We start from the raw sequence: 25,029 nt of genomic DNA, 5'->3' as shown, positions 1-25,029 counted from the left end.
ACTGAAGTCCCCAGAAGTCCCAGTGCAGCCACAGCTGACAACAGCAAGAAGCCACAGCAATGAGCCGAGCCAATGACTGTGATAATTATCATCTATGTAAAGTAAAACTCATGGAAATCTACTTGAGCTTGTCCCGAATGACAGCAAAAAACAGTCCTTGAGTCCTGCTGGTAGTGCAGGGGTTTAATTTACTATGTGTTCAGGTAATAGCGTATTACTTTCCAGTGTTTTCTCCCTCTGTTAAGCTGGCTCTGCGTGCCTGTTAGTGACACATCTCCACTGCCACTGCTGAGTCACTATGGTCATGAACAAAAGCAGAGTGTGGTACGGCTCCCAGCTTCATCAGTGGGATTTCTCGTTTGCTATCCCACTGAAATCCCACTGAAATGAAGCAGTCTTCCCTGACACTGGATAAGTCTGTGTTGCACAAGGATACAGACAAACTGGATTAGCAGTGCTGGTCAATCTGCTAAAACACTTTTACGGCAGGTTTACATGCAGTTATGTCTTTGCAGTTTTGGAGTGTGACAAAGCAGAGTTATGCTGGCATTGTATATGATAAACAATATAGAAACACACGTACCTGAACACCTCATCTCCTCATGCGTCCCTTGGAAACTGGAGTGAGCGTTGTAGGAGCTTCACATCTGCAGGGGATGAAGTCCTGGGCCTGAGGAAAATAAGCAACAATTCACCTGTGGAAATCACAGGTTTCATTCACTCCAACTTCTGTTCTGTGCTGTTGGCTTTCTATTGAGAGCACCGGCCTGGGACAACGTGACGCCCAGAAAACCAGGGTGTCTGTGGGGATGTGTGTTTGTGCTCACAACCCGTTCACTGCAGTTTGACTACCCTGGTTTCTGTGGTCCCCAACAGCTCATGATCCAAAATGCCACTGCAAATTAGTTCCCGTATCACCCGGTTGCAGATTTTGCAAGCAGGCTTGGGTTTAAGGCAATGAAACATTCCCCTGAGCAGTGTGCCAGCACACACGGACCCAGGGCAGGCAAAGGGACCTGGAGTCAGTGGCACGGCATCCCATCTCAGCATTCTTTCTGATGCACTTGAGCTGCGTGCCACATTTCTCGGGTGGGCAGATGCATGCGGATTTCACGCAACATCACAAAGACAGCATCAGTTCAAAATTTCATTAGTTTGCAAGAGAAAACTGCACAATGCTTTCTCATTCTCTATGCTGTGTGAAAGAAGTGGTGATGAAGGGGGGAAAAAAAAGAAAAGAAAAATGAAGAAAAAAAAGAAGAGCGAGAAGCCCCGACGGGACGCTGATCCGCACTTACCGTCCCGGCTGCGCCACCCGCCAGGCCCGGCCCGCCCCCTTTATAAGCCGGCGGCGGCCGCAGCGCGGGGCTGGGCGCACCTGGCCCCGCCACCGCCCCCGGGCAGCGACCGCCCCTCGCCGCGGGGGACGGACCGACAGCGCGCTGCGGGCGGCCCGGCGGCTGCGGTTGGGCTGCGCCGTGGCGTGGGTTGGAGCGGCGGCATTGAACCGGCGGGCCCGGGGTCAAACGGTTCTTGTAGCGAGCTTTCCCCCGCCCCGTCGCCAGTTCTTTCTCCGGTTTGTCCCACGGCCGTGTGTCCGCCCGTTCGTCCGCGATGCTACGGACGCGGCGTTGTCCCACGGCCCCGCACGGCAGTGGGCATTCCGAGCCGCGGGCGGGACGAGGTGCAAGGAGAGTCGGTTTGGAACCGAGCGAGGCCATTGCGGATCAGTGACGCTAATGAGAAGGGACGGGGCAAATAAACAGCGAGGGGATAGAGTTCTCCCAGAAAAACATTTTGAATGGAGCCTGATTTCACGATAACGCAGGCACGATAAATCAAGCCTTGGGAGCAGTAGAGAAACAAAGTCTGAGCAATTTATCACAGCTTTTGCAGCCAAGAAAATTAAGAAGTTAATCGCTAGCTGTTAGGGGCGGTTTGGGGCAGGAGATTGGGGTCTGGTGGGCACCTCCGGGCTCGTCCTGCGGCTGCTCGGCTTCTGCGCTGCCCGGCTCCGCACGGTGGCGCGTGGTGCCGCCCCACAGACAGCCGCTGCTGGGATCGGGCTGCCGGCAGTGCGGGGGTTTCCCTTCTTCCTTCGGGAGTGATTCTAACAAAAGTCGCTCTGTGGGGATTTACAAGACCGCAGTTACGGGCCGTCTGCACCGTGGATCGTAGCATCGTAGAATACCTCGAGTTGGAAGGGACCCACAAGGATCGTCGAGTCCAACTCCTGGCTCCACATCCAAAATCCAAGCCCTGTGTCTCAGAGTGCTGTCCGAACTCGTTGAACTCCAACAGCTCGGGACCGTGCCCAGTGCCCGGTGCAGACCGTTCCATGCCCTCCGCCCTGTGGTGCAGACCCTTTCCCAACTGCCCCTCCGCTGACACAGCTCCATGCCGTTCCCTCGGACCCTGTCGCCGTCACACAGAGCAGAGCTCAGCGCTGCCCTCTGCTCCTTGTGAGGAGCTGCAGCCATCAGGCCTCCCACTCTGCTCTGCGCTCAGCTGCAGCTCATACACCTTGCCCTACAGACCCTTCTCCATCTCTGTAGCTAATAGTTTTGTTCCCTTCTTATGTTGAGGCACTCAAACTGCACTCAGTGCTTGAGATAAGGCTGCACAGCACAGAGCAGAGTGGGACAGTCCCTTCCCTCAGCCATCCAGCAGCTGTGCCCAGAAGAATGATGGCTGTGGCTCCCTGGACGCTGATGGAGCACCCCCAGGCTCCTCTTTCCTTTCCTGATGTCCACAAATGCACCAGATCATGCACACATCAGAGGGCTGCTTCTGCCATACCCCAAGGCAGTGTCCTTGCCTGCCCAAGACATATCCGCTCAGAATGAACTTTTAACTTCTTGCATTGCAATGAGGAAAACAGATCCAGTGATTTTTCCTTGCATCAACTGGTAAAGTGTAACAGGCTGCTGCAGCTGCTGCTGCTTCTCTCCCAGATAAATGCCTGAGTTGCTCCCTTGCCTTACCTTCTACAGTATATTTCAGATATGAGAAATGCCCCGGTCACAGAAGAGCCAGATTTCAAGTGTGATTTAAGTAAGGAACAGCTCTGCTGGAGATTGTGATATTTTTCCAGGTACGCTTTGCTCCCTTCTTGTCACATTACTCTCTGCTTTTACAGCTCCAGTTCAGTGTGAACACTTGTGGCACTTTGCTCCATTTTGTTCATTTTCACCCATTCTTATTTCTCTGATAAGAATTTAAAAAATGTGTTTGTCTGCTGATAAGGTACAGCATGAATATTAACACTCCTGACTGCAGTGCGGTGTGAGCTGCTGCTCCGGGGAACCTATGAGAAACCCCGCAGCCCATTCTGGACAGGGAACTGCTCATTCAGATCTTAAATATGTGTAAATAATAAACTAAAATCTTAAAGTGAAAGTTGAAAATACTCAGAACCTATGAAGACTGTCACACTCTGGTTGACTCACAGCAAAACCCACACGGAGAAGTACTAAACATCCTTTAAATGTTTTTAAATGGAGGTGTGCAAGGGTGGGAAGGCATCCCAGATACACTGCGCTACGAAGGCCAGAGGGCAGCTTTGTAATGCCACGCATCAAATCCAGCAGCTGGTCAGCGTTCAACATTCACCAAAATATTTACATTTGTCTCTGGAAATTGTCTTATTGAGAAGCAGCTTTTACAGTTCTGTCTTCCTTGACCTGAATATCATAGACGATGGCAGCAAAAAACAGAAGTATCATGCTGGGTCAATACTAATTTCAGTAATGGACTACTGGCAACAGTTACACATCAGAACTTTTTTCATTGTTTCATTGTTTTCTGTTTTTTGTTGGTTTTTTTTGCTGTTGTTCTGATGCTGAACTACTCCAAAGCTTTAATGGAAGCAAGTGGCAGCTCCAGGCTGGGATACCACTCAATTACTACATTAGTTTTGGAAATCTGTTTCTTTACTACCATTGAAAAGTATCTTGTAACTCAGGGAAAATGCATACGAGAGTTAAGTTTATTTGAATTACATTTATCTAAAGACAACAAAACATAAATGACAACAAAATACACAAAACACTGAATGTAAAAAGATAGATTTTCTGATTCTGGGAAAATTCTTATGTCATTGAGGGTCTCAAGCACAAGACATCATACTGACATTCAGACAGAGAAACTCCATTAGGAAAGGTTTCATTCCAAGGGCAATTTGCAGTCCATACTTTCCTTATCTGTACATTTGGAGTTTTCCTGTATCTGAAGACTTGAGCACTCATCTAATTACTCAAACCAGAGCAAAGCAGCCAAACTCAAGTCCCAGCTACATAAAGCAGAAGCTGATGTCAAATTAACGTGCAATATTCCCAACCCAAAAATTCATCAGTACAGATACCATCAATCTTGTTGAGCTTTTTTCTAACTATTCCACTTCATTTATCAGAAACTGAAAAAATCCTAATCATGGAAATAGCTTTTTAGGACTACGAATCTTCTCACACATCATGTGCTGATGGCTCTCTTCTTGCACTATGGGACTACTAGCACACCTCTGAGTAGCTGTTAAGAGTATCATACATGGAAATAACCTAAGACACTGGTTAAAGGAAACTTATTTGCCGAGGAAAGTTAAGAAGAAGACAACTAGTTAGCCCACTAAGTGCTGATATTTTCACATGCTTACAATACAGAACGTCGCTTCTAAATAAATCGGCAGTCACCTTACATTTGGAATGCTCTTGCAAGGCAGTGTTAAGTTCAACATACTTAATTTTGTCTGCTTTTTAGATTATAAAGACACAGAGAACATATTCACATAGATGTCAATAAACTTTCTTTTTTAGTTTTGAGAAGGAAAAAAAATCCAGTAATGGCCAACTGTGCATCCTGTAACTTCTTTTAAAGTTCAGCTTGGCTCTGCCATTTTACTTCAGATTCCTCCTCAACCTGCATCAGAGAGATCAGAGAAGAGAGATCAGACCATTACGGCAGAAGCACACCAAAGCCACCATTGCTTCTGTCTCCATCAACGTGCCTCAGGACCACGCAGCATTTCTGCAAAGTTTACAATCGGTGTTACCAAAAGCTGCAGGTGAAAAAGGAATAAAGTATGCTTGGTCCTGCCCTGTTGTGAGGATATCGACCTAATTTGATGATTTGGGATATGAAGGGGCCCTCAGCACAGAACTGACCAGCTTTTTCCATTTACACATTGAAATATTTGGTCAGCCATCAAGTTTGTATCAAATACTGTTAATTTTCAAGATCCACAAGAAATAAAACCTTAGTAATAGTCAAAGCAAATTCTCATCTAAATGAAATCAGATAAGACTAGATCACTTATTCCAAAATATTTTACTACAAATGATGTGTAACTGATTACATCCAACTTTACTAGACATGTTATCAGTGATTAATATGACACGGTAATATATTAACTCTCTAAGAAAGGAAGATCTTATTATTCCAAATCTCATTTTTGAATTAAATTATTAGTTTGCTATGTGGGTCATTTCACTGCTGGCTCTGACTTTTCTTGGTTTCGATGCAGCAATTAATTCTGCTCAGAATGAAGGGAACAGAAGGATGTCAGTATTTCTGCAGTCTCTGGTTACAGTGTTACTTGAGATTGAGAGAGATTCAAATACATCTTTTTTTAGCACTGAACTTTTACAATCCTTCAAGGTCAGGTGACTAACAAAATAAAAACACTTTCTAGCGAAGTAGAATAAATTACTGATTACAGTCACCACATATTACATTTATTTTTAGTGGCCATAATTAGGTATTTTTGAAGCTTCATCAGTTTCTGATCCAAATTTACAATTCATGTGCATACAGTGATCCCTGCATTTACTCTAAGATCAGAGGAGCACCACGAGGAGGTATTCAATGCCTTATTTTGTTTCCCTGACAGTACTTCCAACAGAACAACAACCTCCAAAATCACTGTGGGTTGCTCTGGAAGCATCAGGATCTTTATGGAAAGGCCTGGTCTCAGACCTCCCAGGTCTACAGTCCCTGTAATGATTTTTGGTGGGAAGAAGCACCAAGAACAGTAGATGATGATTGAGTTGGAACCACTCAGACAAATCTGACACATCCAACTCTTTGTAGCTGGATGTGATGCAACCTGGAGTGCTGTGAGAGCCAGCCAATGCCACATGGAGATGGCTCTCATGATTATTTAAAGGTGGCGGTGAGCCAAAAAGCAGCAAAAGCAAATGCCAGCACATTTTGGTGTTGTCTGCCCTCACGTCTGCTCATAGGAACAAATCCTCCTGAAGAGGAGTTTCAGGCATGTGAAGGATAAGAAAGTGATTGAAAACAGACAAATAGCAAGGGAAGTTCTAAGTGGGTGTGAGGGAAAGACAAAAATGGCAGCGAAGGCATTTGTGCAGCGCAATGGTCTGTGGCATTGCCATCCTTGAAAACTTTCAGAACACAGCAATCCAGTCTGACTTCAAAGGCTTTAAGTAGGCAGTTGTAACAGTAGCATAGAGATGGTTCTGTTTTTAAGCCCACACTTCATGATTTCCACCCACAATCATAGATTCTTTCTTCTCTGAAAGAGTGGTCAGGCAGTGGAATGGGCTGCCCAGGGAGGTGGTGCAGTCACCGACCCTGGAGGTGTTCAAGGAACGTTTGGATGTTGTGTTGAGGGCCATGGTTTAGTGAGAACTGTTGGTGATGGGTGGATGGTTGGACTGGATGATCTTGTAGGTCTTTTCCAACCTGGTGATTCTGTGATTCCATGATTGAGGCAGTAGTGCCACTGGAACACTGGTGCTTAAATGGAGCTTGAAGGACTTCAGAAATTTTCAGGTTATAGTGAGAACAAAGGTAATATTTTACTTGCTGAAAACTTGCAGTCATTGATAATACATAGGAATTCAACAGCCATTGCGACTTGCGTTCACGGAGCTGTGCAACTTTAAGTTGACAAGGTTCGCGCTTTCACCAAGCAATTGAGGAACCCAGAGACAGGAGCACGCGCTGAAACGCCCCTGTCCCATTTATGTTCAGTGCTGGCTTACAAAGTGTCTGATAGGAGCTGTATCTGCTCAACTCTGACTTTTTGTTAGCTCACAATGGTTCTTAGAGATGTTTTTTTGAGCAACCTGGTCTAGAAGGAGGTGTCCCTGCCGATAGCAGGGGTTGAAATTAAATGATTTTAAAGGTCCCTTCCAACCCAAACCTTTCTATGACTCTGTGACTCTGTGAAGCCAAATGGTGAAGCAGTGTTTATATCACTGTAGTAAATGAGTGCACTGAAACTGGCTTCAGCTGGAGAGCTTCCAGAGTTACACTGCAGTTGTACAGAAGTTAGTAAAACACAGCACCAGTTATTTACATTGTTAATTGGATGCATGCTTCATGCAGAGAAGTGACTTGTATAATTTTGTACACTACACAATAAAAATGTGCAGTGCTAAGGCAGCAGACTAAAAAGATGTTAAAGGGCTTTGAGTGTTTATCAAAGCAGCAGGCTGTTCAAAAACTAACAACAGAGACCTAAAGATAGAAAGAATACTATGTAGTCTAAACCTGTTTCATTTATCTAATAACTTTTATCATGGAGATAAAACCTGTAACACCTGAAAAATAGATATGTAAACTTTAATTTTTGCATATTTCCCTACCCTATAGTACTTTACTCCACCTTAAAATCACTGAGCAGCCCTCTGTTAAAAATATTAGCATGTATCTCTGTTAAAAATATTATTAGTAAAATTCTCATGTACGTTACGTGGAAGGTTTCAAACAGGTCTGGGTTTCAGTGTTGGTGTGAGCATACAGCAGGTCTGTACATAACGGCCTCCAGACCCAGATGAGCCCTGCTAATTTCCTGACCTCTCTTGCCATTTGCACGTGCCATTTGGTCTTCTAAGGTCGGGGAGATAACACACATCTCCTGGAAGAGGAGGCACACTAGTGCAGGCACATGTGCCCCTGTCCCCTGCCAGCAGCATGCAGCTCCCAGTGAGAACATGCCTGTGAGGAATGTGCTCATCTGGACGTGGAGGGGTACGTGTGGTCTGGCTGGCAAAGCTCATCAGGAGACACGCACCCTCATTCAGCTATTTGAAAAAGGGGTTGTTCTTTTCAAGGGTACAGTGTGTCTTTCAGCGTGTGTTCTATTACTGCATGAAGTGTTCCACACTGTATCTAAAGATCATTTCTCTTTCCCAGTTTTGGGCACAGACAGCTGCACAGAGAACTGGAATGGGGAGGAAAGAAAAGGTGTTTCCAAATCAGCAACTTCCAGGTAAATGGCAGAATTCATGGCCAAAAAGGAATGCCTTCTATCACTGTCTTTGTGATGTGGCAGTGTTAGGTATTGCAAATTTGGTGCATATGAAAGCTACTTTTTTTGAATAACTACTACAGAAATTTAGTTTAGACAGAAGATGACAGCATTTGAGTATAATCTTACATTTGTATTGATATAGTTATCTTTTGCCTTCTAAAGAGATTATGAATTAGCACATGAAGAATCATTCAGCACCACATTTAGCAAAATTGTAAACACAGATAAAGAAAATACCAGATAAAGAAGGTTCGCAGCGCAGTGCCTTTAATTATGGTTCCTGAAAGCACTCCCACTCACCTTTGCAGGTATTGAATCTCCTTCAGAAAAAAGGCAAGCAGCCACTCAATTGTCTGAATTGCCAATTGTAATCTTACAGGGACCATGGTAACCAGAAACTGATATCCTGATATCCAGCCCAATAGCTCTGTTTCAGCGATGCTATTTCAGAATTTCCTCTCTTCATCCTTATAGTTTAACTTATCTAGCATTCCACTGACTCCTCTCATATCCCACAACACGATTTTCACATCCCATCAAGAAAACTCCTTGTTTCTCTTCCTCAGCCTTCATAATTAATTGCCAACTGGTACTTTCTAGACCTCACTGAGATGTTTACATTTTTTCTTCCACACCCCCACCAAGGAAAGGCAGAGAGAGGGGATGTAGCTGCTGCAAAAGGCACTCCAGGCCGGTTGGAAAACACGATCTCAGCTCTGCCCCAGTGCTCCAGCTGGTATCGCCAAGTATTTTATGCACCTAATTCTGAGTAGGGTTGAAGTATTTGCAGGCAGTTCAGTGGCTCAATGCAGCTGGAGGGTGCACAGCTAAAACTTCACTTATTTGCATCTCACCTCTGTAGTTCCCATTTTTTTCTGAAGACAAGGCTGAGAGTATTCCTTATTTTTGAAGGTGCAGAAGTGTGCTGAAATTGATATCCAGTAAGAGAATGATATTTAAGGTTGTGTGGAGGTAATGCTCCTCTCCATCCCCCAAGTAAGAACTATATTCTCTAACATGACATAAAAGCAAGATTCTAAGTTATCTTTTGGATACACAACTAACACTGATGCGACTACAAGTTCCTTGAACTGCACAGGACTAACACGGTGACCAGGAGATTTCTTATGGTTAGCTGACACTATCTAGAGTAGGAATTATCAGTCAACTGCATCATTTAAATACGCTGCCATATTTTCAAACACTGCACATACACTGGAGAAACAAAAGGTGACTTTCCCACTGAATTCTGAACTGCAAACCTATAACAATATTTACCTTAATGAGTAAGGAAATGTGGGCAGACACTGCTGGTTACAGTTTAAGTTTACAACATCAAAATTTCAACAACTTCCCTACTCAGGGAAAATTAATAACAGTGTTTCCCATTGGAAGGTATTGAGTATCTTTAATTATGGTTATTTGTTTTCTTTTAATTAATTCCTGCCAATATCTCTAAATGTTCAAAACTAACTTTTAAAATCCAATATGAAATTGCTATTGTTTTTGTATTATCAAAAAAGAAAGATTAATGACACATTTCAGTAATTGAGTAATAAGTGGCTTTCTTCATTGTTCAAGCTATATGTAATCCTCAGTGGATCTTAGATGTAGGTTAAAAAGGTATTTAATGCCTGTTTTTCAGTTGCCAAGGGTCAAAAATCACCTAGCTTGTATAAAGAAAGAGGAAACATCTGTTGGAATAATTTATTTGGCTAACACAGAGGGTAGGATTAAAATTCACTGATTTCTTTGGTCTGATACTGAATTTCAATTAAACAATGGAAGTAATTGTTCAGTTTGACAAAATTTCCTTTGCTTCACACTTGGGCACACTTGTGCATATCACTGATTACTGAATCTGACTAGGGAATACTCTGATTTGTGATTACTTCACGTCTGCCTGCACTCCAAGAAAGAATATTCTTGTATTTCGACTTGTTTTTCATCTTCCTAAACATTTTAAAGAATTCACAAACCATTTACTAATTCTCAAGACTCTTTGGTTTCAACAACATTCCAGCAGTAACAAGAATACGTTGTTAAGACGTATTGGAACATGGGCAATTACACATGGAATGGCATGTATGTAATTGCACATGTATGCAACCTCTGGCATCCAGGAGAAGAGTCCTACTTTCAAAGCTTGTTTGAAATATCAAATGCGTAATGCCTTACTTTCTTCACGATGATCTTTATGTGAATCCAATTAAAAACGTGTATGTACATGTGTATGCTATGTGTACATTAGGCTAACACATACAATATGTATATAATATATTTACGTATGGATATAGTATGTCTGTATAAATTGCAATAGTTTACAAATGCAATCTTTGCCTTTCTAAAGTCAAAAGCAATTTCAGAAGGGCTAGGATTATACTCCAGCTTCCTAATACTGGCAGAACTTTTTCAAGCCAAGAAGCTCATCAGTTGAACAGCTTTTTAACATAACAGAGTAGAATCAGAATGTTTTGTTTAAAAGGAGACAGCAGAAATTCTTTCTGAAGAAAGTAAGTCGGAGGTATTGTACACGAACATTCCATTCTCCGTTAGAACTAAAGGGCACGGCAAATGAAAGCTTAATTTTATTCAGCCTGGCTCAAAAGACAAAATACTAATAAAGATGAAATGCAGGCTGACAGAACACTGAGTTGTAAGCTTATTTCACAAAGGAATGCCTGCAGTTCTTATTTTTGAATTTCTCCATTGCTGTGTGCCTTCTGCATCAGGAAAAAAATATCAAGAATAGGTGCATTTGTGGGTTCAGTTTCTTCTTAGGACAGAATATATCCATTGCCATTTGAAGAGCAAACTACTACTTCAAAATTGATTTGTAATTCCTCTTCCCATTTAAGGGAAAAGTAGATATTTTTAATCATAACAAATAATTGGGAGGAACAAAACCAAAGAAATGGGAAGCGATAAGTTGTCAAGAATAAAATAGTGTTAAATGTTGTTCAATCAAAACTTCAAACCTACTAATACATTCTGATTTGAATGTAAACTAAAATGCTACATTTAGTGCTTTAGTTGCAAAAGAATAGCTATGTCAGTTAAATTTGTTTGTTTTACAGAAAGGATTGCTTAAACAATTTTTTTGTTGTTGTTATTGTTGTCCAGTAGAGCTGATAAATAACAAAAGAGTTAAGTTACAAGTAATATTAAAAGACTGGAAGGAGTGGTGTTCCAAATGTGGTTCCAAATACTGAATAATCAGAAACACTTTTATCAGGTAACACTGGAAAAACTGAGGTCCCAAATTGCAAATCCCTGTTAGATTTTATTCCCACAGTCATGTTAGAGCTGGCAAGGATGCCTTTGTGAATAGGGAATACATACACTGAATTCTAAATTGTCTAAGCTCATCCAATGTCTGAATGTCTGTGAGGCACACACATCAAATTTCCTTTCCTTATTACTTCATCGCTCTTCAGCCGATGCTGCAGGAAAACTAGTCGTGTATATAATGCACTGAGCACATCCATTACAAGTAAGCCATAGTAGTGAAAAGTTTCTCCTTCACATAATACTGCACGCAGAGTACCAGTGCTCACCAGCGCTGTTGACAGTAACTGCATTTCCAAGAATTAACATCTGTATTGTTTCACTTTTGTTTACGACGATGATCAAATTCTGAAGACCAACCAGTGACACCCGAGTACAGCTCTTACTGTTACCTTGTCTGCTGATTTGTAAGCAGAAACCAGAATCATTATCCTGACTTACAACAGATAAAGACAATAAACACAACACCATTTAAAAAACTAAAACTGTTTGAGATGCAATTCTACTTCATGTACTTGTTTTCCACTGGCTCAGCAAGAACTGTAAAAGCAGTCCCCAAAAGAACTAATAGGAAGATGGCTGAGGTACATACCTGAGTTTTCCTCTGATTTCTGTTCTTCCACAGTTGCTGGCAGAGGATTCCTTCTGTCTTTGTGCATCTCAGACAGAATTAAAATATTTGTTTTTTCTGTCAGAGATGGACTATAGTTAAAAGGAAGAATAGAATGAGGTGCTTCAAGGCCAGCTGCAGAAACCAAATAAAAAAAAATTAATTCAGCATTCCAAGTCAAATGGTATCTATTTTAATATTTAATATAGTTAATTGTGAGCTTTGCATCTCAAAATGAATTTGTTTTCTATGTCAGGAATTCAGTGTCTTTTCTTTTAAGGCTTTTTCCTTCAAGACTGATTTTTTTCTAAGTTTCAAGCTTTTCCTTCTGCTAGTTGTGTATTTTGAAAAGGCCTTCACCAGCACTGGCGGTATAAACAGATAAAGTAAGTATAGAAGTCTGGTGTATTTCAGACATATTTACTGCAAAACACTCAACACTTTCTTTTGTTACATACATGGAAAGCAATCATGGGTATTTACAAACATTCAGCACATACCAGCTACTCCTTCCCATGATTCTGGGAGGCTGCAGTGGGGAAATCAGAAACACCCGTAAGCTGGCTCTAAAATTAAATTTGATATTGGAAAAGTTCAATTTCAACTCCTGTGCCTTTGTCTTACTGCCACTGAAAGCCTCATCTCTAATATATTTACTGTGAGCTGCTATTACAGTGCAGTCATGAAGTGATTAGTTTGCTTACAAAAATGTAGATACTCTGCATGTTCATTTGTCATTCGTCCTTTGCTTTTTTTCCTGACACCTTTGGAGGCTTTCCAATTCATTAGGAACACTCTTTCAATTTCTTTAATTTCTTTCCCATCAAGGTATTCTGCCAAAGAAAAGAGAAAATTTTCTATGATACCAGAAGAGCATTTGGTCTCTTCAAATCCTTTTTTTTTATTTCCCCCCTTTTTTAGTCTTTTGGTAAAAAATGATAATAAAAAATCCAACGATACATTCCAGCTTGATATTCATATTTTAATTAGATGCAGGAGTGAGTTGACATGTCTTGAATGGAAAAGAAAGCACCAATTCTTTTTATAATTTTCAAGACATATATATTCAGTTAAAATTATGGTTTCATGATTGAGGACAAATGTTATACACCAGAAATTCAAACTGGTGTGGTAGGAACTACTGTCACCAAAACACCTAAGCAACGCCCACAGGCTGACAGAGGATCAGGCTTAACTTATCTTTTAAAACCAGTTTTACACCTGGAATGTGAACACAAAGAAGTCTTGCTGCCTTATAACAATCTTGCTAATCACCTATCACTAAAACTAACGGTTACTGTTACTAGCAGCAGAAGCTATGTAACAAATGGTGCAGTTGTTAAAGGAGCAGTTTTAGCTATGTTGCTTGTACATAAAGTCAAAATGCATCATTTGACAGAACTATATAGGGCAATAATTGGCTTATAATAATTGCCATTCAAGAATGGTTAATGGAGCAGCTACTTTCTAAAACAGAAAGGGTTAAGAGCACGTTCTTTGATTGGCTGTTGCTTTTATTTTTTACCTAAAGTCGGTGACTGTACAACAATCCTGTCCCTGTACTTCGGTTTGTGGCAGATGGGGTTTCCTGTAAGATCCATGCTGCACAGCTTAGTCCATTTGTTCAATACAACCTCCAAATCCTACAATTAACACGAGAACAGAATACTGTGGTTATTTTCCCTTCCCCACTGTAGAACACAACAGCAATGAGATTTGTTCAGTCAGGCCCAAATCCCGCGCACAGAAGTCTCTTCGGTGAGATAATGCATGTACGTTGAGAACGTGCACCCTCAAAGTGGTGTACAGCATTCCATCAGTGACCACAGCTGCACAGCGAAAATGGTGCAGCAGTTGAAAGACTGTCTTTAAGGATACAGTGATGCCAGCTATGGAAAATGATCACTACAATTCCTACCACAATCTCACCTATAAACTCCTACAGCAGAAGAATGACCAGATAAAAATGCACATGCATCAAGTAAACTGTGCACCCCCATGCTCTGCAAGAGCCCTTAGCACATCACAGAGTCTGAAGAGATTTTGAAAAATCTGTGAATAACTGTTTCACAGAGACCCTAAAAAAAGCTACAAGGCCTGGAAAGCACAGCACATTCCCTCTCTATTTATACATACGTAAATTGTATTTTAAAGGGGGAAAAGTAATCCCCACCCTTCAATAACTGTGGGTGGTTGGTTATAATATTGGCCCCAATAGTGAAATTTTTGAAATACACCTTTCTCCATCTGGGTTTCTGCCTGGTTACCCAAGGGCAGTATGACCCAGGAAAAAAACTTCTCTCTTTTAAACACAATAAATTCAAGGTAAAAAGATGCAAAGCATAGCAGACTGCACCTTCCTACTCCAACACTCTCTGAAATCCCTTGTTTTTAGAATTCCACTTAACTGTCATTATCAATGTGCTTCCTTGTATGTCTATAAAGCTTAAGCAAGGATTTAAAACAAGGCATATGAATGCAAGAGATCTTTTTTTACTGTTGTACAGTTGTATTAATTTGGAAAAAACAAAAAAACCAACAACCCACAATGATTATGATTTGATAGATTCTAAACTGTGAAGTCCACAGAATTTTGTGCTGTGATGCCAACGATGGAATATCTAGCAATTAGAAATCTCTTACCTCCTTCAAACTTAGAAAATCACTCTGGGAATTCTGGATTTAAGTTAAGGTTATTAAAAAAGAAATAGGATTTAGCAAGTTTATTTATTTATTCTTACCTGAGCATTCAAGCATTGTTATTGAAATTTATAACGTGTTCTGGATTTCACTAGAGAGACTTTTTTCAGGTAATAGTTTTGAAACACAACATTGTCTACTGCTGAAATAAAATGTATACAGTTTAACTTTGATGAATGCATACTGGGAGTCCTGTAGGTTTTTGTTAGCTGTTACTTACTTGATAAATGACCCAGAACATGCTTACTCCAGTGTGTGTTTATCTAAGAGCACACTAATCCTGTGCTGAAATATGATTACCCTTTCGATACGCTCTAGTTGTTCATTGCCTTCCTGTCTCTAATAAAGTGCTTTCACTTCCCAGCCTTTCAATAAGCTGTACTAAAGGGACCAGACACTCTTTTGGGCAGTCTCCGTTTGATAAATGATCATGTCATGCTATCACTTTGAGGTCTGCTACAAAATACTGACGAGCAAATTATATTCCATCTATGGGGGGAGCGGGGGAAGGGCAAGTGCCTTAGTAGGCAGCTGTAGTGCTGGCAGTAACATTCCTACCAATTAAAGATGGCCATTTAAGAATTGGTATTTGACCAGTTTGCTCCAGTTTTTATCGGAGATGTCGACTACAACCATTCTAACTGCGTCTACAGACAGCCATTTGTCACCGTTTTGACTACCTGTCATAATCAGTTGGAGAAAATCTATAATTTTTCTCTCGTTCCTGACTCAGTTCTGAAGTGAATGAATTCATCTTTTGTGATATCCTCTTGTCATAATCAATACTGGGCAGAGGTTGAATAAATTAAAGACTTACGTACGTGTACATCCTGACTTATGTACGTGTTTCTAGCTGTACTTTCGCTGTCTAGCCAAACACTTCAGTCATAATCTCCCCAAATCTGAAGTCTATTGTTTATACATGTATATACACATATGTGCACTCTGTCTCTGTGCCATCAGGACTTTTAAAATCACAAATAGCTTTGAAAAAAATTCCCCTTAGTATTCTTACCAAAACATACAGCAACTTAGAAGACCTGGTGAGCCTAACTGAAGAAGCTCCATAGAACGAAATAGTAACAATAGAAAGCAAAGAAAAGCCAATTCTATAAAAATCAGTGATACTGTGATATCTACAGATATCTGTGATATCTATAAAAAACAGTGATACTCACATAACATGCATTTTACATGCGGCAGGCTCAGTAAATTGTTTTCCATGTGCTGGGTAGAGTTACCTACTTTCTGTTCTGTCTACTGTTCTGACCATGTTACGTAAAATTCAGGCACATGAAGTGAGGTCATATGCCTTATGTCTCTTAACTATGCTAACAATTCCCTGAATTAGCCAGAACATTACATGCATGACTTCACTAGCCCTAATTTTCTACTATGCTGAAATCAGCACGGCATCGTTGAAAATGCAGGGAATACAGGTTTATATCAAAATGTGACAAAAGCTGAGATAAATGTCTAAACATCAAGGATTGTACTAATTATAAAAAGTAAGCAAAGATTACGTGAGAAAGTTGCCTTTTGTGCATTTGTTACTTTTACACAATTCCCTTTTTTTCACAGACCCCACTTCATTCCTGCTGTCATCTACCTCTGCTACACAGCTTACAGCTGTTGAGCAGACCTGCTAAGACCGGATGGCTTCTCCACAACTTCTGTTCACTGGGTGAAGCAAAGCTGAGTACTGACTCTCTGTTGCTCCTCACTCACTGAGGCACCACCACAGTCTCTGATCAATGCAAAAAATTCCTGGAGATGATCTTGCTGGCAGTGATGGGCTGGTAGGAATGGTAATATGGGATTTAGAGCTGGATATCCAGCTGTGTTACCCCGTTTGACACATTTAATACAGTAACTGGTTTTACAGGTCTAAAAGAATACAAATAGAAATACCTTCAAAACTTGGACACTGCTTATACAACCAAGGATGGCCACCTTCAAAAATTACCAGAGCTTGATCTGAGTTTAAATGACAGCAGGAGCAGCAGGTAACTCAAATGCTAACAACATATTTTTTCAACACTTGTGATTATATCACATGGAAATCTGTATGTCTAATTTACTGAGATAGATATTAGTTCTTGTCTGCCCGATGAGAAAATAATGAGTTCTAACAATTAACTGAAAAATATACACATAGTAACTGAACAATGTACTGTTTTCATCCATTCATTCTGTCTCAGAAGACACTGTCTTTTTTCCTCTGACACACTGAAATACCGCTTCTAAACTGGCATCCTCATCCTTAGTAACAACCAGCTGTTTGGCTAGGATGATCTTCTTTAAGATCATCACAACTGAAGGATTTTGTACTTAGAAGAAGGAAAGAAACAATGAAAAGAAATCACACACTAAGCTTTCTTTTGAAATGGATCCTTTTTGAGAGGAATCCTTTTAGAAAGACATACATACCCATTTAAAAAACCTGAGTGTTATTCTGATTCGACCAACATATCCAATCTGGTTTTAATTATCTAGCCTAAGCCTATATGAATTGTACTTCTATGTGAATTCAATTACAATTACCAGCCAGAAGCATAGCTTGAAATACAAACCATTAATAATACTCTGACTGAAAAAAAAGAAAAAAAGAAAAAAAGAAAGAATGCATTATTCGACATTTTTAATATTAAAATATATTTTAAACAAAGAGTCCAAATAAAGTATATTGACCCAGATATTTGCTAGATACGTACAGGAATCTCCTCATCAGTAAACAGAACTGCCAAATTAAACATTAAAGGCATTATGTATTCTAAGAGTTAGTTGCCATACTTGTTCTAGTAATTACTGACCTATAGTAGTTCCCTTTTTGTAAGAAAATAGAATGTATATGCAAACCAGTAACGAGACAGTTTAATTTAATCAAGGTATTTTCTTGATGAATTGGGTTATGATAGAAGCCAATTCATTTTAGTATTTATTAACTAAATAAGTCAAAAGAAAGCAAAACACGAATGCCTCACGTTTATATGAAATGAAAACAGTGTTTATCGGGAATCATTTATCAAGTTTGTTCTTTCATGCCTGTACCATCCAGTGATAGTGTTAGCAGTGTTAGCATACTGTTCATCGTAGATTTACTACTCAGTATTATTGAGCATGAAACTCAAATTATTTTTTGAACTTCTGTTTACTTCAAGAAGTAGAAAACATCATAACTCCTAAAATAATGAGAGGTGAGAAGGCCAATGTTCCTGTTCCTTTCTGAGAGGCTGGAAGTTTGAAGTCCAGAACATTCTGCTTAAACCATATCCACTACTGCAAAAGGAAGAGCAGAAATACTTTTGTTTCACTTGTTTTAGTTGTTACTGTGCGGCTTAGAGCTCTTGCTTATGGAGACTTCTGTTTCCTTCACAGAAAGAGATTCAACATATTGTTGTGTCAAATACTTCTTATGCTATGCCAACGACAGTCAAAAAGCCATTTTGATATTAGAATGGATAAAGGAACAGCTACATAATTTGATATCTAAGAGTTTGCTTTTATTTACATTTCAATTGAGAGTTAAGGACTACAATATAGTAAATAGCTGTGAGTTAATTACAAAACACTGGCCATGTGCTCTGAAATTAAACTACTAATAGTCACTCAGATGGCCAACACGTACATGCGTTCTCTACATTTTATACACGTTATATTATAAATTCTGTGCATGTTAGATCTATCAGGCTGATAGATGCATGCACAGCTGTGTCTTCACATAGGATTAAAGGACATTTGGACATCCGAGATGAATGACTCTCCATTTTTAACCTCGACAAGATTTCTGAATAAGAAAAGCTGGCTTGGAAAGTCAGAGGTTCAGAAGCTGTAGAAGTGTTTTTTACTTCTTTACTTGTTTATTTTGCGATAAAGATGAGTGTAACTTCTTTTAAAATCATCCTTACTAAGTTGAAAAAATATTGATTTTAATACCTTCGTATGTTGAAGTTGATTGTCAGCTGCTCTAAGATGAGAAAGATTTTCCAGAACTGCCAGTTCTTCCAATTCATCAATGTTGTTATTGCTAATATTCAACACAGACAAAGATTTCTGGAGGAAAGAAAATGTAGAAAATGATTTTTTTCATGCTATGCACGACTTGGTTGTAAATTCTTGATGGAAAGTGTCTTAAAGAACAAGTGTGAAGCACAAACATACATGCAAACACTTCACACCTCACACATTGTTTTCTCTTGGCTTTGCACCCTGTTCTGAAGTGCTGCTTATTCTGGCTTTGAAGTTAATCCAAAATAAGATTATTTCTCAATTATTTCAGGAATTCTTAGCAAATACAGATGCATTTTTTTTCCAAACAATACAGGTATATATATATATATATTTTTTTTTCCCAGATGCTTTACAGAGTTCTGCAAGTTCACCAGCTCTACCTCAGAAGTAGATAACAGACAGAGAAATTGACTTCTCAAAGGTTACATCTGAACCACAAAGAGCTGAAATCCACATCTGATACCCACGCTCCCATTTAACAGCTCAACTATCTGGTTTCTCATTTTAGCTTAATCCTGCCAGCTTCTCTGTGCACGTATCTCTGGTTTGCCCCTTTGGAACAGCAGTGAGTCACATGATGCACTTTGCCTTTTCTAACAGGTAATAGTTGCAGAAATCTTTACATTCTAGATAAGAAGCAAATGTAGTTCAGGTATTTATCTCAGGAAATACTTAATGCAGTATCACATAAAAGCAAGGAGAAGGTGATATGTCCACAAGATGGAAATGAGTCCTTAATGCAGTCAGTTTAGAGTCATACCAGATACGGTGCTTACCACTGGTTAGAAAATGTCCATTTGTTTCAGCACTAAAGATCATGAAACTTAGCCTCCTTTTCAAATCTGAGCTACAAACAAGACCTGTGTTACAGACAGCAATTGCCAGTATCCTCTTGATACACACAGTGTAACAGGCTCCTCACACAAATGATACAGCATACTGTCATCAGCAAAACATGCGCTCAGAGTACGCCGAGAGCTACACGGCCCCGTGTTTTGGCTCTTTTGTCTGACGTCATTAAGAGCCCCAAAAGGGAGAAGATGAGATAAGAAGACATCTTGTAAAAAGGGACAACATACTTACTGATTGAAGAGTAAAAATAGAATGTTTTACAGGTAGCTTCCAAAAAGGTATAACGTGATCGAAGGTGAAAAGTCTGGAAAGAAAACCAAACCAAACCAACCTCCAGAAAACTTAAATATTAGCTAGGAAGAACAATTTGCTAGCGAGTCTTTGCAGGGTGCTGCAAAACACTGAAATATATGAGCTATCATGCTGGGAAAATTGAAGCTGTATAATCCTCCTCTACTTTCATCATCTCTCCAATGCAGAGGGAAAAAAATAAAAGTGCTGTCACAGTAATGGCCCATTTATTTTAAAGAAAAATAGTAATACATGTCTTGGATTACGACATCTCGAACCAGCAAGAATTAGAGCTAGGTGAAATGTTTGTGATATACACATGAAAAGAACTCACTTGTCAGTGAATGTTCTTTGTTCATCTTCACAAAACAGATCATAAATCCCTGACTGCATCAGGAGATACAGCAAGTGAATTTTACTGCAGTACAAAACTACAAACACTAGTAATTGAAGTGTACTTTAAAACAAACAAACAAAACTATTTCAACAATAAATTTGATGTTTACTGAGCAACTAACATCTCAGACTAACATTTCAAAAGCTGACTTCGTGGAATTTTTATATACCACAGCATAGAAGAATGGCATGGCCAGAATGGAATGCTTCAGATTGCCTCTCAGTATTGCCATCAAGGAGCTGTTTGCCCCTGCTGTTGGCCATTGCAATATCTGGAGAAGTACAAGAGGCAGTAAATAAATTAATGTGATAATCAAATCAGGGAAATATCAACAAAATAATTGTTTACTCCTTGCTTGTATGACAACAGAGATGGGAATCCCTTGGTAGAATTTGTCAGTCTGCCGCCAGTTCTCAGAAAAAGCACACACAACAATTGAGTCCTTCTAATCATTCACACTAAAAATACTGACCTATTGATTAACAGCCCATTGAAAATCTCCATGTACTTACTGCCAAGGACCTGAGGGATTTGGGATCAAAGAGAAGCTTTTCGCCAAGAGGGAGGTGTTGACTTTCAATATGTAGCTCCCTTATTTCTTTTAATTGATCCAGACCCTCTACTACAGCGATGGAGTTGCCCCCCAGGTACCTGAAGAATAAAATACAAAGTTGGTTTTACGTCCTTTGAAAGTGAAAGTGAACACAAGACATCAAAACACTATTTAAAAAAAAAAAAGTGCTATTGTGTAATGGTTGGAAATCATAATAGAAAAAGTAAGGTAGCGTGCCAGTAGGACACACAGCTAATGGATTCCTTAGAAACTTTATGTTTAAACGAAAAAAAGAAATACATGTTAAGATGTCATTACTTTACTCATCATAGAACACTTCATTGAAAAATCATAAGCAGTTCTTTTTAGTTGAAAAGCCAAACTTAACTATTGAAGAGACCTTAATGGCAGCATCTTTTTTTCATTTCTTAGTGTAACAATTATTCTTTCACCAGTAAAATAAATCCACTGTTTTCAACTTACAGTTTTTCGAGGTTTTTCAGTGATGAGAGATTTTCTATGCACGAAATGCGGTTGTTCTGCAGGTAAAGGTGTGTTAAATGTGAAGCAAAGTCCAGGTTCTGGATTTGACTGATTTGGTTATCGTACAAATACAAAACTCTAAGGTTTCTGCACAACGAGATGTCACCCTGTAAGAAACAACGGCAAATTGATGCCTTATTGCTTTTATTCACTGCCTGTTTCTGGAAGCTGTTGATTGTTTTTACATTTAAACTTATTATTACACTTTTAACTATATTTTTTTTCCCAGAAAAAAATAAATTGGAGTCAATAACAATCTCCAACATAGATTTATGACAGCAATAGGTGGTTACTGTTCTGCTGTCTAGAAGTTGAGGATTACATCCATCAGCAGCAGATAGATCAGATCCTGTGTGACTTTATTCCCTTCCCTGCCTTCATCAGAAAGATTTCAGAAAAGCACAATTGTGAGTTGTCTCCATCAAACCTCAGAGATGTAATACAAAACAGTTCTTGGCAAAGGAAGAACGATTTCTACAAAAACTGTATTTGGATGTACTTCTTTTGTGACAGTTCCACTCAAATGTCAAGTTTCTTTCTACTCCTCTCAAAACACTCAATGGTAGCATGTTTTTTTGTGAGTTTCTCCAAAACTTCTCTGTGGCATCTGATGAACCAACCCCAAGCAAATGGACTGATGAAATTAACAACTCACTGAGGCCATTCCAAGGAGTGAGATGAATGAAAAAACCTATTTGCTTGCCTGGGTCTGTTCATATGGTACAAGGTACTTTAGACCTCTTAGCTGAAACCACGCTTTTGTTTTTAAAACAGAAATCCATTACACACAACAATTCAGTTATTCAGGGTTCAGCCATTTCAAAATGTGCTCAGTATCTTCAGGGGATTCAAATTAACTCGGGACTTAGGAAACCGGTATAAATTTCATACCATCGAGCTCAAAGGGGGGAGGGACTGGGTTAAGTGTGCGGGTTTCGTTTTTGAAAATGGAAAGGTCATGGATTATTTCTTAAATGAATAAGCTCCAGGGAGCAATTAAAAAAAAAATATGTAGATTTTAACCTGTCTAATTTGAAAAAGCCACTACAGCAGTCCAAATCTGTTAACCTCACTTGGCTCACATCCTGTTCCTGAACTCTCCTTTCCTTTCTCAGACTTCCTCTGAAATCTAAGGACTAGACCACAGATACACGGAAAATATTATGCTGAAAGTTAACAACCCTTCTTGACATTCCCAAGAATGGAAAAAATACGGCATTAGAAGGAATGAAATGAACATTGCACTTAGTTGTATGTAATATCATTACAACTTCCTTAAAAAAAAGAAAAAATCTGATTTCCTTATCTCTCCCTCTGTTTCACACTTCATATTTTTGACAAGGATAACCATCAATACATAAAAATCTTTAAAGCAAAACCCAAACTTTTGCTGAAAACCTTTTTTTTTGGCTTGGATCTAAAGTGCCCAGAACTAATATAGCTGGATGTCAGCATTAGAGCACTGCCATCAGAGTCCTGCACCTAGTGATTCCATGGCAAAGACCTGGCTGCAGTCTATAAGAAAGCATCATGTCTAAATGATTAAATTTAAATATTACATTCATGTAAGCAGCTGAAGAAGTGGATTCATCATTTTTATTCTGGTGACTTCCTAAGAGGTCCTTTGCAATATAGCGACCATATGAAATAATAAAAGCAGCAAATTGTGGTTTGTTGGTGTTTTTTTTTTTTGTTTTGGTTGGTTGGTTTTTTTTTTTTTTTTTTTTTTTTTTGTTTTGTTTTTTTTTTTGGTAAGCTGCAGATTTGTGTAACACTGCAATACTGAAAATGCTGAAATATTGAAAAGATATTTCACTATCACACTTCAATTCACCAGTCTTCCTTGTATATTACATGGATTTTCTTTAATGGCAAAAATGAGTAAATGTACTGACAATGCCTTTCTTGTCAGCCACACTGATGTATGTATTTCTCCAGTTTCACATGGGTAAGGCAGTTGAACACAACTTTTGGTACAGAAAGAAAATTGTGTCCGTTTGATACAGAGGGACCCGGCAGACTGTTGGAGGCACTTGCTCTGCTGTTTTCTATGAAAAGTTTGCTTACATATTTCAAACGCATTTGAAAACCTTCAGTATACCAGCAGGTAAAAGCAATTTTCCACAGAAGAGCAGCACGTTAAGCAGTGAATGCTGAAGCATGTTTCCTAACTGACAGATTTTTAAGGCTTAGCTTCAGATACAAAGTTCGGATATTAAGGAGTAACGTATCTGCTACAGAATATAACCTTTGCTTTGCTTGCTGGTCTCCACAGTGATAAACAAGTCATCAGAACAGTAACAACGGATCATCTACCGCCGGGTTAAAAGGAAGGAAGAGGAACAGATCTTACGATTGCATCTAGGTTTCTATCTGATAGATTCAGATGAGTTATTTTTCGCAGGTGCCGTCCCAAGTCCTCCTCCCTGCGGTTCCTGTGGCCGAGGCACTTGGCGATGAGGTCAGTGGTCAGCCGCACCATGGCTGCGCTGCAGGCCGAGCCGCGCTTCCTCTCGCACTGATGTGCACGTGGGACAGAGAGCCTGAACGTGCCTACAAAACAAAGAGCGAAGGGTCAGGCTGCTGGCAGCCCGAACCTTGAACACAGCTGCTGTGTGTATTCCAGGCGTGCTGCTTCCCCACGGGAACCGGGGCACCCGAGCAGCGCTGCTTTGTGGGGAGCTGGCAGAAAGTGACAATGAAGGTCGCAGAAGCAGCTAACTCCCTTGCTTGCTGTTTCAGCTTTTTATTTTTGTTTTAATGAAAGGAGGACAAGATGGAAAGCAAGAAGGACGCTATTTCTTTTCACTGTGACCCGTACTTCTTTCTTGACGGTTTTACACGACAACCCTCCCCGAGCAAGCAGTACGGCGACGGGACGAGCCGGGCTGCCGGCAGCGCCGGGTGCGGGACCGCTCGGCCCCGGCTCCCAAGTCGCCGCGTGACACCGAGCTCCGCACGGCTCAGTGACCTTCGCGTCCCGTGCGACGGTTGCTTGTACAGCCCATCCCGCAGCACAGCAGGGCCGGGGCAGGCAGAAAGGGGCAGGGTCCGCTCCCGAGAGGAATCCCGGCCCCGCTCCCCCCTCACCTCCCGCCTGGCGGCCACTGAGGCAGCGCTCCAGCCGCCACCGCCGGCGGTTGCCACGGCAACCAAACGCCAACAGCGCGAGGGCGGGGATCGCTCCCGCCGCGCCCAACCCGCGCTGGGAGCAGAGCGGAGGCGGGAACGGCGCCGCGGCTGCCTTAGCACAGCGGGGTGACGGGGCGGCTGGGAACGGGCTTCATCGGCCTCGGTCTGAGCCGCGGCGTGACTCCTCTCAAGTCGGGACGAACTGGGGCTGCGGGCTGCTGGTTTCAAGCTCGCAGCGTCCCTGGGGTAGAAGGCTGCCGGGCCAGGGGTGTCTCCCGCCTCCTCTGAGCGCGGCCAGCCGTGCGGCGCACCTCAGAGCTCTCAGAAGGGAGCGTCACAACCGGAGGCTCTCGCGGGAAAAGCTTTGAAGGTTG

General features: G+C 40.7%; 1 protein-coding gene across 1 annotated transcript; it reads right to left on the bottom strand.

Annotated features, from left to right (window-relative positions):
* Positions 1-1,913: 1,913 nt before the first annotated feature.
* Positions 1,914-24,005, bottom strand: PPP1R42 (protein phosphatase 1 regulatory subunit 42). Its single transcript, XM_042835509.1, has 8 exons — positions 23,877-24,005; positions 21,464-21,630; positions 20,940-21,078; positions 18,813-18,929; positions 13,702-13,819; positions 12,881-13,009; positions 12,159-12,311; positions 1,914-2,125 (listed from the first exon to the last, which is right to left on the bottom strand). The coding sequence occupies exons 1-8, from the start codon at positions 24,003-24,005 to the stop codon at positions 1,914-1,916; spliced, it is 1,164 nt and encodes a 387-aa protein (XP_042691443.1).
* Between the last annotated feature and the right edge of the window lie 1,024 nt (positions 24,006-25,029).

This window comes from Centrocercus urophasianus, unplaced genomic scaffold (assembly GCF_019232065.1).
Source record: "Centrocercus urophasianus isolate 14NV4802_14NV808 unplaced genomic scaffold, USGS_Curo_1.0 seq_11, whole genome shotgun sequence".
Classification (NCBI taxonomy): domain Eukaryota; kingdom Metazoa; phylum Chordata; class Aves; order Galliformes; family Phasianidae; genus Centrocercus; species Centrocercus urophasianus.
This window is presented reverse-complemented; position numbering and strand designations above follow the sequence as displayed.